The sequence below is a fragment of the Polypterus senegalus genome, chromosome 9 (assembly GCF_016835505.1).
Source record: "Polypterus senegalus isolate Bchr_013 chromosome 9, ASM1683550v1, whole genome shotgun sequence".
Lineage (NCBI taxonomy): Eukaryota > Metazoa > Chordata > Cladistia > Polypteriformes > Polypteridae > Polypterus > Polypterus senegalus.
Genome location: NC_053162.1, coordinates 10,406,836 through 10,420,645, shown reverse-complemented (window position 1 = coordinate 10,420,645; position 13,810 = coordinate 10,406,836). Strand labels below are relative to the sequence as shown.

General features: G+C 39.3%; 1 protein-coding gene across 1 annotated transcript in view; it reads right to left on the bottom strand.

Moving 5' to 3' along the window:
* Positions 1-360: 360 nt before the first annotated feature.
* LOC120535109 (nuclear receptor subfamily 6 group A member 1-like) overlaps positions 361-13,810 on the bottom strand; it is a 513,305-nt gene continuing 499,855 nt past the window's right edge. Inside the window, exons 9-11 of the mRNA XM_039762693.1 lie at positions 9,453-9,574; positions 7,183-7,335; positions 361-2,510 (exon numbers count right to left, since the gene is read on the bottom strand). Coding sequence (XP_039618627.1) covers positions 2,428-2,510; positions 7,183-7,335; positions 9,453-9,574 — 358 coding nt within the window. The 3' untranslated portion in view covers positions 361-2,427. The remainder of the gene's footprint in view (positions 2,511-7,182; positions 7,336-9,452; positions 9,575-13,810) is intronic.

Sequence of the window (13,810 nt, the reverse complement as noted above, 5' to 3'; positions counted from 1 at the left end):
AACATGCTGCTGTAATAATTAATCACAATTAAAAAGCCTTTCTCCGTATCTTGCATAGGCACAAGCAGTAGGCCCTCCAAATCACAGTAACCCGAACAAAGCATGAAAGAAGCAATGATGAGTTTTGGGGCTCAATTCTCTCCAGAGTCAAAAATAAATACACGTCCCTGAGATACAAATTCACCCTGCGGACAAGGCAGTCTAGACTCGAAGAAGAGAATGAGCCATTGTGTCTTAACAACTAACTACACATGACAACTGTGGTTTACATATTGTCAATCATCTTACACATTCAACAATTTCAATAAACATAAACCCCACCCCTTCAGTTCACCCCCCCACCCCCTTTCCCTTGTTCCCTTCATTCCCTTTTCTGCCCTACATTAGGTGGCAAGAATGATTGCCCATCATCATCCTGAGAAAGACAGAGATATATATTCACAGTCACCAGCTTTAATTTTCACATCAACTCAACGGGAAGGGGTAAATAAAAACCAAAACAAAAAAATTAATAATAATAGCGAGTAAAAAAAAAAAAAAAAAGGGGGGGTCCTCACAACATGTACTTAAGGAACGACAGAACAGAAACTTGAAACATACAGCAGTATGGATTTGAAGGTGCAGTTTGTGTCATACGGTACAACTCATCTGCAGGGTGGTCCTCACCAAACTGGCCACAACGGTCTGCATTTAAGGAACCATATTCTACTGGTAAAGGGAGAGGGCTGGACGGGTAAAGGGGTCTGGGAGGCGCATTTTCCATTGTCTGGTGCAAATAGGTCTGTAAACTTTGTGCTTTCCTTAAATGCACTTTTCTGCTGAGGAATGCTTACAAATGTAAATCGAGCACACATCTTTTTGTTTTTTTTTTCGTTTTTTTCTTGTTCATCGAGTCGCTTGCATGGTTTAGAGCTCCACTTGGCTGTCACGCAAGCTAAAATCGAGCTCTTAGTCACCCTTCAAATCCATTAGGAAAAGAACTACAGAATGACCTAAAAATCACCGCTAATCTACCATTAGTCTCACATACTAATACCTGAGTAAATTTAAAATGCAAGACAACACATTTACTTTACCCTGTTCAAAACACAAGTCATAAACGACTTGAGCAAGAGAAATAGGAAAAAAGAAAGACAGAGAGAGAGAGAGAGCGCAAGAAGGAAGAAACACAACTTCATATAGGCCTCAAGTCCTACACGATTTAAAAAAAAAAAAAACAGAAACAATAAGGAATCCCATTAGGACACTGGAGCTGAAACTAAATCTTGAATACACAAAAACTTCTAAATCATATAAAACACATTCGAGGTAGGTGTGAGAGCAGAAAAGTTTTTCCTGAGAAGTCCAAATCTGGTACTCCCCTGGAGTGTGGAGTGGATTGGATTGAAATTACTGTGCATAGTATATTTCCACTCGGGGTGGTCCGGGTGTGTTCAGAAAAGAATCCTGCTTTGGCTCTAACACCAGCCATTGTCTATTCAAAAATACCCGTATATTATATACATTTTCATCTCTATAAAATGATTCTTTCTTCTTTACATAATTTAATGAGGTAGAATTGCACATGGAGTGACTTCAGAGCAAGCTGAAGTGGCTGAACAAAACTGCCACCATGTAGGCTTACAGATGCGAAAGAAAATGGCCTAGAAATTTTTTTTTTTTTTTTTACATCACCTAATAATTCAGTCACAATTGGTTTTTGCCAGCTATTTTAAAACACTTGAGCAAACGACCACTTTAAATTTCTTAAACGAATGTCACCGCCCAAATTCTTGACAAAAAAAAAGTGACCATACGCTCAGGCTTAAAACAATCCAATGTTAAATATGAATTTGAAATGCCCTGCAATACAAAAAAAAAAATTAAAATAATAATAATAATAATGATTATCACAATAGTGTGTTGCATGGCAAAAATTCAAATCTGGACACAGGAACCCTTCCTTTAGTAAATCGTACCGCTGTGATTTGCCTTCAAGGTGACAGTTTTGAAATTCTAATGAAGATCTGCTTGGACCCGGAAAGGTTTTCAAAAGCAAAATGATACAATAATTGTTCCTGAGGTAGTTTCACAATAAAACATTTCAAATATTTATCTCAGCCCCTACAAAAAAAAAAAAAAATGATAAAAAACCCCTAATGCTAAAATGACAACGCTGTAACACTTAATATCAAAAACAATGTAAACTGCAAGAATAATACACTTCTTTGCATTCTTTTTGTACAGAAGCATGTGCACTGTGTTGAAGATCATACATTCAACTCTGTCGTGAAATAAATATATAAAGACCAAAAAAAGTAAAAAATAGCTGCTTGTCACATTCACAGGGACTCGCTTTGCACTTCACGTCCCCTTTAAGGTCGATCGCAGACATTCAACATCATCAGCCTCCCTTCCTCAGAGGCATGGCGGTAAGGCAGAGCCTTCTTAGTTGATACTTGACTTGCAGGAGTGCAGAACTGCTTTGAACAGGAGAGGAAGCTGCTCCAAAGGAACATTCACCATTTTTCCTGGAGGAGAAAAACAAAATATTAAGATGTCTAATTTATACATTCGACAGCACTTTAATCGAGAGAAACAAGCACATCATTTAAACCTGTAAGGCTTGAATCAGTTTTCTGTGGGGGTGAAATGGGGAGATAAAGCTCAACAGACACAGACAGATACTGTTCCAGTAGGTCTGGGACAAAGTGACTTTATCCTGGACTGACCCCTCTGCTCAACAATTTAAAATGACAAATCAAAGAGTTCAGATGCGATTCAAGTTGACATGGCTGACTTTCATTTAAGGGCATTTGGAGACATTTTGGTTACCACTTTTTCTACATGGTCTTCCCGCCCATTTCAGGGCACCATAATGTTTGGGACAATTGGCGTTACAGGTGTTTGTGATTCCTCAGGTGGGATTCATGGCTTCATAAGATACCTCGGCTTGCTTCTACTCTATGGAGTCTGTAGTTGCCATTGTTCAACATGAGGACAACAGCTGTGCTAATGAAAGTTAAAGAAGTCATTATGAGGCCGAAAAACAACAATGAGACCATTAGAGAGAGAACTTTAGGATGACCAAAATCAACTGTCTGCAATATCATGAAGAAGAAAGAACACACTGGTGGGATCAAGAATCATAAAGGGGCTGGTAGGCCAAGGAAGACCCTCACTGCTAATGAGAGAAGAATCCTCACTATGGTCAAGAAAAAGCCCCAAACGTCTGTCTTGACAGAGCAGAAATAAGGGGTGGGGGGCGATGTGTGTGTGTCAGAGACGACCATACAATACAATACAATTTATTTTTGTGTAGCCCAGAATCACACAGGAAGTGCCGCAATGGGCTTTATAACAGGTCCTGCCTCTTGACAGCCCCCCAGCCTTGATTCTCTAAGAAGATGAGGAAAAACTCCCAAAAAAACCCCAGTAGGGAAAAAATGGAAGAAACCTCGGGAAAGGCAATTCAAAGAGAGACCCCTCCCTTTCAAGGTAGGATGGGCGTGCAGTGGGTGTCAAAAAGAACGGGGTCAATACAATACAATACACAGAACAGAACAAATCCTCAATACAGTATAAAAATAAAACTTTTACAAGTACGGAGCAGAATTTAACAGTAGAAGACTTCATGAACAGAAACACAGAGGACACAGTGCAAGATGAACGCACAAAAACAGGATCAAACTGAGGTTTCTGAAGTGCGTCAGTAAAGGATGCAGAGTTGTGCTTTGTAGAAGACCCCATGAAACACAGTTCTGGATTTAAGAGTTTGAATTGGGGAAAGATTTATAAATGGGAAAGGCTGATTTAAAAATCCCAAGGGTCAGTTTTACAGCTTTTAAAAAAAAAGATTCTAGCATAAGGCACTTTATGTGGTGGGGCGTTGAGATTCTGGAGTTAGTATAAAAGGTGTAACTATGTAGAAAGTCAAAGGAGTTCATTGATGGCATCCTATGAAGTGACAAGAAGTTAGCTTTAAGTGACTTACAAACGGGGAGAATAAAATGCACTGAGAGAGGTGTGCAAACATTAGCCGAAAAGCTCTCATCTAACGTCTCTGCATATCTTGTATATTTAAGGAAAACACCGAGGCTTCCAGAGCACAAAAAGCAAAAATATACTTGGTAAATACTTTCAATTTATTTTTTGATCATTTTCTTGACAGAAATGATGGTATATTTAATTACACTGCACAATAATTTGTTTTTGAAAAGTGTGTCCTGATTGTGACAGGCACCTACTGGGTATGCACAAATATAGTTTGCTGCATCACGTAGGAACTCTGAGAAATCGACCTTTATATGTTTACTGATAATAATGTATTTAGTCACGTTTATGTTTTTCATGAGTTATTAAATTCAACAGAATTCAAAGTTTTTTGCTCCTGATTTTCTTTTGTATTCAATGTCTGGTGCATCATGTTGCAGTGTCCAACAGTAGTCAGCAAACATTGACGGATTCCAGTTGCCCTGGTATCATCTCTCCATTGTAGCAATGTCCTAGTGAAACCTTTCACGTGTTCATCACTGACAGCACCGAGATTTGTGGGGAAGAAGTCCAAGTGTGAGTGGAGGAAATGAATCTTGAGTGACATGTTGCACTTCATTGTCTTGTATGCTTGGAGAAGTTTGTCTACCAGCTGAATGGAGTTTGGGGCTCTGTAATTGCCCAGAAAATTGTCAACAATGTCAAAGGCTTTCCAGGCAATATTTTCCGGCCCAACTGACCACTTGTCACTCATAACATGTCTGAACTGGGGGCCAACAAAAATGCCCTCTTTGATCTTGGCGTCAGTTATTCTTGGGAACAGCTGTCTTAAATAACGAAAATCCTCACCTTCCTTGTTCAGTGATTTCATGAAATTCTTCATGAGTCCCAGTTTTATGTGAAGAGGAGGAAAAAATATATCTTTGCCGGGTCGACATCGATTCATGCGCCACATTTTTCTGTTCTTGAACTAACTTTTTACGGAGAGGCCAGTTCTGTCGAGAATAGCGAGATTCTTTGGCATGCTGTCCCATTCACAGATGAAACAACAGTACTTTGTATAGCCGAGCTGCAGTCCTAGTAACAGAACAACGACTTGAAGATCTCCACAGATATTACCTGCTATACCAGATGTGCTTCAGCAACAGTTCCATATTCTCATACATTTCATAGCCAACAGGTACTGAAGGATAAACGTTGAAGGATAAAAGTTGTCATTGTGTAGCAGAGCAGCTATCAGGCTTAACATTGACGAATTAATGAAGAAACGCCACTCTTCCAGGTTGTGATCACAATTCAATGCAGAGAACAATCCTTCAATGTCACAACAGAAACAGAGACTGTCGACTTGTGCAAAAAATTTGGTTTTATCATGATGTCGGCCTCGAAACGCAGAAATTTTTGTACCTGGTGACAGCAAACACCATTCCTGCAGTCTCAAACCCAGCAGCTTGGCTCTTGCTTTTGACAGACCCAAATCTCTGACCAAATCGTTCAATTCGGACTGTGTTATCAGATGTGGATCACCTGATGAGCACCGTTCAAAATCCGGGTTAATGTCACTGTCAGTACCCTGCATTGCAGCTTCTTCATCTGGTTTGTCTAAGGTCCAATCCTCTGGTGGTTTCGGAATTGGAAGACTGTCGTCATCTGGTACGGGTATCATTGCTGAAGGCAGATTAGGATATTCAATTGACTTCTTGTTTTTGGCAGAAAAACCAGACACATTAGTCAAACAGAAGGAACAGTCCGTCACATGGTCTTTCTGTTCTCGCCATATCATCGGAACACTCTTTCGAGTGTCTCTGAGCCAGGCTCTCAGACTGACAGCACATGTCGCACAGCAAATGTGAGGCGCCCATTCCTTGTCTTGATCACCAGCCGAAATACAGATGATAAGCCTTCTTCACAAGAGCAGTCATCCAATGTCTCTGAGGCGCAAGTGTATATTTGCCACAGATAGAGCAGAGTGTATCGCGGCTGTGACGACATTGACGAGACATATCGCCCGACACCAAAACGTCTTATAGCATCAAGCCTACTTACTGTTATACTGCTACAGATACTATACTTTATTATACTGATACTATACATACACACTGACTATCTATATAAACCAAATGAGTAGGATCGGAGTACACAAAGCCACCTTTATAGCATGCCGAGACAGCGTCAACCTCGTTCAAACCTGCCCAGGATGTCAACTTCCACAGAACAGCTTCCAACCTGGACATGCCCAGGCTGCACAAACCGTTGTTGAGAATCGTCACTTACGGGAGCGAAAATGGTCGGATACAAATATAAGAAAAAATCATGACAAAACTGTTTGATTTTGTTGTGGGGCGAGTCACGGCCTAGTTGGAGCGAGTTGCTGCGGATGTCAGACTAGATGACTGGTCTTCATGGTAGCGTACTGCCGACTGCCTAAGATAATGTAAATGAAGTCGATGATTAAACACAGCTGGAAAAGTCTAATGTGACATGGCATTACGTGAAAGGGTCACTTTAACAGATCCTGTTTTCTCATAAAGTAAAAAAAACCTACGAGTTCTTCTCTAGAAGTGGCAGTACTAATGCAATAATTTCCTTTTTACTAGTCACAGTTTGTTTTTTGAGAATCTTATTTCTTTGCAAGTTTGTGACGCTAGTTTAATTCCCTGTGTGGGCGCTGCGTGACACTTACCAGGTGTTACGGTCACCAACATGCAAGGCACAGCAAGTGACATCAGAAACACAAGCGTTCAAAGGGCTGGCCATTTGCTTTCTAGGTCAACCGATATTACGGATATTCAAAATCTTTCACTGTGGTGTGCGTTGTAATTAGATTCCCTGGTTACTAGATTCCTAACTATGATCTCTAGTTAACGATTTTGTTTTGGATTTCATGGCAGTGAAGACAGACGGGACAGACTCCTGGGTTTCAGTTTAAGCATTGATATTTGACACACATCTCATCTCCCGGTCACTATTTCAAATTCTTGCGTTGTTTTCATTAAGAGATCACAAAAAAGAAACCTTCGTCATTTACAGTTCAAAAGAAAGTAAAAGGAGTTGTGAGATTTCTAAAACATCTACATGACAGCATCATTGCCAATAATTATGTGATGATTCCTGTATTTATTAATGACCTGTGCCACTTTCTGTTTTACCCCCCCCTCCCATCATTCTTTCTTACGAATATCCATAGTGCACTTTTCAGCTGGACTTTACCTGCAATGTAGCGGATTTCAGGGAGACACATCATGAGCTCAGGAAAGCGATTGGGCTGATGTGAGTACTTGAACTCCGTGTAGTCCTGACACACATACCAGTATCTCTTGTTCAACTGCTCCAACTGAGAGACATTTGAGAGACCCTGGATATCTGTGAGTAAATAAACAGAAACAAGAGCTGGTTAGAGTTAAAAAAGTTTAATAAACGTCAAACACTGAGAAGAATAAATGCTACATCTGTTTAACTATTGTGCTGACTGAGAAATTGGCAGAGGAGCGGTAAGCAGCAAAGTCGATCCTTTTGAAGTGGTGAAGTACTACAACTCAAGCTACGTCCACACTGCTTCATTTTCATTTCAAACATGACATTTATACTTGAAAATCACTTCCGTCCACACTAGCATTTTCAAATTATTTACGTAGATGTTGCCCCTATTGGGCATACGTACACTGGCAGAAAAATTCTGGTAAGGATGATAATGCTGCCGTCCATGGGATTTTTTGCAAAGCTGTAGTGACTGGTATATTTATCTGCATTTTGCGGAGGCATTCAGCATTCAAACAGCACAAAACTCAATTTAGAGGCACACAGTTGAGCAACTCAGCAAGTGCTATGGAAGGCAACTCCTCTACGTCGGCTATGTTGGAATACATGTTTTTAATTTCTGTGAAGGGTGACCAATCAGGCCAAACAATCTGCATGCATACTTAGCCATGCGTTGCCGGAGTGCAGGGATCAGTGTTATTTATCAGGTGGCAGTATTCTTAAAACTAAGCTTTTAATTCTTTTTTTTACGCATATAGGATGGAAATCTGGCAGTACTTCACAAACTTGGTAGCTTTGGGACACATTTTTAAGTTCACTGATGACCCACATACAAGCAATCAAAGAGCACTGGGGGTAGAAACGACTGTAAGTGGAAGAGACTAGTGCAGTTAGAGACCAGGAAAAATACTGCACAACACTGTCAAGAGCTATCGGGTAAGGGCTGGGGTTAAGATTAGGGTCCTGCGCATAGATGGCTACAGCTCTGCGATGTCGCACTGGCCTTGCAAAGCATCCAAGGGGGCTTGGGTAAAATATGTTTGCCTAAGCTGGCTGCACAGCAAATTTCCAGAAAAATACTCAAGAACAAGGTTACTAGCAAAAACAGCATATTCACTGAGAAAAATGCTTTGCCAAAATTTGACGATCAACACAAGTCACCACCAGTTGACCTTCAAAATGGATAAGACTTACAAAATGAGAGAAAAAAATGAAAATTGCAAAAACTGAATAAAAGGTTTAAAAATTCTGTGTTACAACAAACTGAAAAGGAGACGGGAGCTTGACGACGACACCCAAAGACTGCAAGTGCAGTGAAAGTGAGCGTTCATCAATCATTTCAATGGGAAGGTTTTAAAAAACATGATCATCGGCAAAATGCAAGTACTTTATGGTGGGATCCAAAACAAAAATTTGAATATTATAAAACCCAGTTCTATCAAACTGTTAGATGGCATTAGCAATTCATATTCATATATATATATATATACATATATATATATATATATATATATATATATATATATAGGGTTAGGGTTAGGACATATATTTGTCAAGGTACGTAATGATCAACCAGACCAATGGGGTGGGGGGGCTGCCGCCAACTCTGTCTTCTCCTTCTCTGCCCATAGCACAGGAAACCACCTAGTGAGGGCACCTACCTCCTCCCCTTCTGGTCCTGCGAGAATAAAGCTACCAGACTCCCAGAAGGAGGTGTCATTTACCTGAGGAACGTGCCACCAGTCAGACCACCCAAAATGACTGTCAGAGAAAAGCTCTTTTGTCTTTTGTTTGTTCTTTTTTCCTAACTCAAAGTCGAGGATGTATAAAATAATTAAAGGGCATTATTTTTGTTTATTTTATACTATCATTAAATAGAACAACCTAGCTGGCGCCCCGACTTACTGTACATCAATCTGTCATTCCTACAGTCATATATACAGTATATATACATACACTATTTATTTATCTATTTATCTATCTAGATTGATCAATCGATAGATAGGACAATCCACAGGAAACACTCAGCTATCTACAAATTGCAATCTATCTACAGTTAAAAGAAAAACACTCCAAAGTAAATATACAAGTGAAGTATGAAACTATAGCTATTAAATAAAGAAGCTCATCATATGGATGTTCATGACAGGTGTGTGGAGAAAGCACAAATTAAACTTGCTAATTCTATTAAAATTTAAGAGCCAATTTTTCACTTTTCTTACCTTGATTTAGAAAGTTGATGGCTTTCATGCAGGCATACTCTTCATTGCTGACCTTCAATTGATGAAACTTTCGAAAAAGGTATATCAAACGCTCCATGACTTCCATGCCATCTTCACTGAACCTATATACATACAAAAAAGTATTTATGTCCTGATGTGTTTACACTTTGTGCTTTATGAAGTGGAACTAAGGGTATATACCTGTATATATATATTATATATATATATATATATATATATATATATATATATATATATATATATATATATATATACACATATATAGTGAGAAGTCAAATAAAATGACACCTTTTATTGGCTAACTAAAAAAGATTATATAATATGCAAGCTTTTGAGGCAACTCAGGATCCTTCTTCACGCAAGATGTACACACATATGTGTGTATATATATCACAAATACACTACAAAAAAAACAACAGAAAACCAATTACCAACTTAAATGCTGCTTAATCAAGTTACCATAGATATGCACAAATCTTTTAATTTTAATAAAGACAGACTAAATAACTTTAATAGTCAGTACATCTCATGATTCTAATAAGCACGTGTCATGATAAAGATATTGACAATTCAGAGGGCAAAACTTGCATTGTGCCATTTGTAATTCTAATAAAGTATGTTAACATGCTGCTAAATTTGACAGAAAAAAAGCAGACAAGATTTAGGAGATCAGCCAGTTAGTATTAGTTTTTTTCTCAAAATGCAATGATTATAACGCTTAACTGAGAAGTGCTTCCTATAAACCCCAATAAAATTGATCACAGTAGACTCTGATCAGCGAGATCTGCGTGGGAAATTCAGTCATTTGTCAAAATGCACAACAGGTGAAACACTGCAGGACAAGCCCGTGTCTGGTACAGACTCTCAGCTGCAACAATAAATCAACTGTAATTAGGGTGAGGGCTTCTCTGAAAAACAGCTTTTGGCTGGAAATTCATTATGCCCAACTGGTCAGTATTTTATTTGTGGTCTCCTCCTTCCAGCAGTGCTTCCTCTTACTCAAGATATCATGTCTCTGGGTAATCTGCCCTACAATTAATGTCTCTGCCCATATCTAGTAATGGTGGCTAAGACCTTCTGCACTGATTAAAAACAATGAGAAGTACTGGTAACATGAAAAGTGTATGAATTTAAACACAAATACTTAGTCCCGGTTAGACAGTCTAGTGCCTTGCTTTGATTCAGTGGGTTCATGATTTATTCAGACACCTTCACTTTTTGCACACTTTATTGTCTTGTAGATTTAATTTTAAATCAACACCTTTGCCACGTTGCTCATGAATATCTACACTCAATAACCCATAACGACAAAATCAAAATAAGCTTTCAAAAAGGTTTGCAAATTTATTACAAATCAAAAACTGAAATCTCTTTTTCCTAGAAGTACTCAGACCCCTTGTTGTGGCGCCCCACATTGTGCTCGGGTGCATCCTGCTTGGTTTAATTCTTATTGAGATGTGTCTGGACCCTGATTAGACTCCACTTGTGGAAAAATGAACTGATTGTATATAAAGTTCACATTTCACACAGCATATCAGGACAAAAACTAGGACATGAAGTCCAAGGAACACCAGACAGACAGACAGATAGACAGATATGAAAGGCACTATATATAGATAGATAGATAGATAGATAGATAGATAGATAGATAGATAGATAGATAGATAGATAGATATGAAAGACACTTTAAAATAGATAGATAGATAGATAGATAGATAGATATGAAAGGCACTATATAATAGATAGATAGATAGATATGAAAGGCACTATATAATAGATAGATAGATAGATAGATAGATAAATAGATAGATAGATAGATAGATATGAAAGACACTTTAAAATAGATAGATAGATAGATAGATAGATAGATAGATAGATAGATAGATAGATAAGGCACTATATAACTGGTAGATAGATAGATAGATAGATATGAAAGACACTATATAATATATATATAGATAGATAGATAGATAGATAGATAGATAGATAGATAGATAGATAGATATGAAAGGCACTATATAATAGATAGATAGATAGATATGAAAGGCACTATATACTAGATAGATAGATATGAAAGGCACTATATAATAGATAGATAGATAGATAGATAGATAGATAGATAGATAGATAGATAGATACGATACTTTATTAATCTCAAGAGGAAATTCACATACTCCAGCAGGAGCATACCGATAAAAAAACAATAATAAATTAAAGAGTGATACAAATGAAGGTATAACAGACAATAACTTTGTATAATGTTAACGTCTACACCCCTCGGTGGAAATGAAGAGTCGCATAGTGTGGCGGAGGAACGATCTCCTCAGTCTGTCAGTGGAGGAGGACGGTGACAGCAGTGACACCAATCAGGACACTCAGATAAAACCATTTCTAAAGCTTTACATGTTTCCAGGTGCACATTAACCACAATAACTGTGAAATGGAAGAAGTTTGGAACCACCAGGATTCTTCCTAGAGTTGGATATCCAATAAATGGAGTTTCAGAAGTCCCCTGTTGAAAAGGGGAGCCTGTGGGGAGCAGAATTCAAGCCATTAAGTCATAGGAATTGCCTACTGAGCTTAGATACAGAATTGTGTCAAGCCACAGATCTAGAGAGGGTTACCAAAATTTTCTCTGCATCGCTGAAGGTTTACAAGAGCACAATGGCCACCAAACTAATTAAACTGAGTACGTTTGGAACAACCACGACTCTCCCTAGAGCTGGCTGTCCAGACAAACTAGGCAACTGGGGGAGAATTGTCTTGGTAAGTCACATGACCAAATATCAGTCTGGCTGAGCACCAGAGAACATGTGTGAAGCTTGGAAAAACGTCAAGAAGGACGAGAACCACTGCAAAACTCAGCTAATCTGGGGTTTATGGCAGACTGGTTAAATGACACATGAAAGCCCGTTTGGAGTTTACCAAAAGACATCTAAAGGACTTTCAGAATATGAGAAACAAAATGTTCTGGTCTGTTGAAATTTGAATCGTCATGTCTGGAGGAAACCAGGCTTAGCTCATCACCTGAACAATGCCATTCCAACAGTGAAGCAGGGTGCTGGCACCTCACGCCGTGGGGTTATTTTTCAGAGGCAAGGATGGACAACCTGGCCAGCATTGAGGGGAAAGCTGAACAGAGGAAAGTACAGAGATAACCTTAACTCTTTCAGGGCGGATGTCGACTTTTGTCAAAATTCAGGGGTAGAGGACGGCAATCGGCTGTAAATGGCAACAAAACTCGCCGTTATGTTTTAGTTTGACCCTCTTTGCTTAAAGGAAAGTTACCTTCATTGATCTGACCTCGATTACCTGCACCTGCGTGAGTAGCGAAGAGCAAACAACCTCTAAAATGGAATTGACATCTGGCGAGAGACCAAAGCAAAATACTCTGTGGACAACATTTGGAGTATTATCGCCGAATTGGACTCATTTGTCGGACTCCGATTTTGATGTAAGTGATCTGGAGATGGAGATACCAGCATCAGCTGACTGGTCCCCAGTTGATCAGGGTGCTGAACACGTTCGTGTAGCTGATGCGCCCAAGGCAACGTTCACCTAGGAAGACATCTTACGATGAAAAGAGGATTGCGTCGTACTGCCATGTGAAGACAGGCCAGGCAGCTGCCCCTGCACAGCCAACAAGAAGACGCTGAACAGGCGCCAACAGCTGCCACAGCAACATATGTTTTACATTGATTTACATGTGCAAACATTTGCTTTGTGTGCTTTTCAGAAAACACAGTTGCCTGCAAAAAACATTCAGCCCTCAAAGACTTCATGAAAACCTGCACCAGAGCACTCCGGACCCCAGACTTGGCCTGAAGGTTCACCTTCCAATAGGACAAAGCAAAGACAACACAGGATTAAGCTTAGGGGACAACTCTGGGAATGTTCTTGAGATTCCCTGGCACCGCCTGGACTTGAACCCAATGAAATATCTCTGGAGAAACCTGAAAATAGCTGCCTACTGGTGGCACTCCATCCAAACTGACAGAACTTGAGAACGGGGGCCAGGGGCTTGAATCACACCCAAGGAGACTCCATGCTGAAACTGCTGCCAAAGGGGTTTCATCTAAGCACGGAGTAAAAAAGGTCTGACGACTTGTGTCAATAAAATATTCCAGTTTCTTATTTTTAATAAGTTACCAAAAAATTCTAAAATCCTGTACTCACTTTGTCATTCTGGGGTATTGGGTGTTGTTTAATGAGAAGAAAAATGAATTGAAATGATTTTAGCACAAGGCTGTCACATAACAAAATGTGAAAGAAGTGAGGGGGTCTGAATACTTTGTGAAGGCACCATATACACACATTTTCATAAATTTGATATTTTA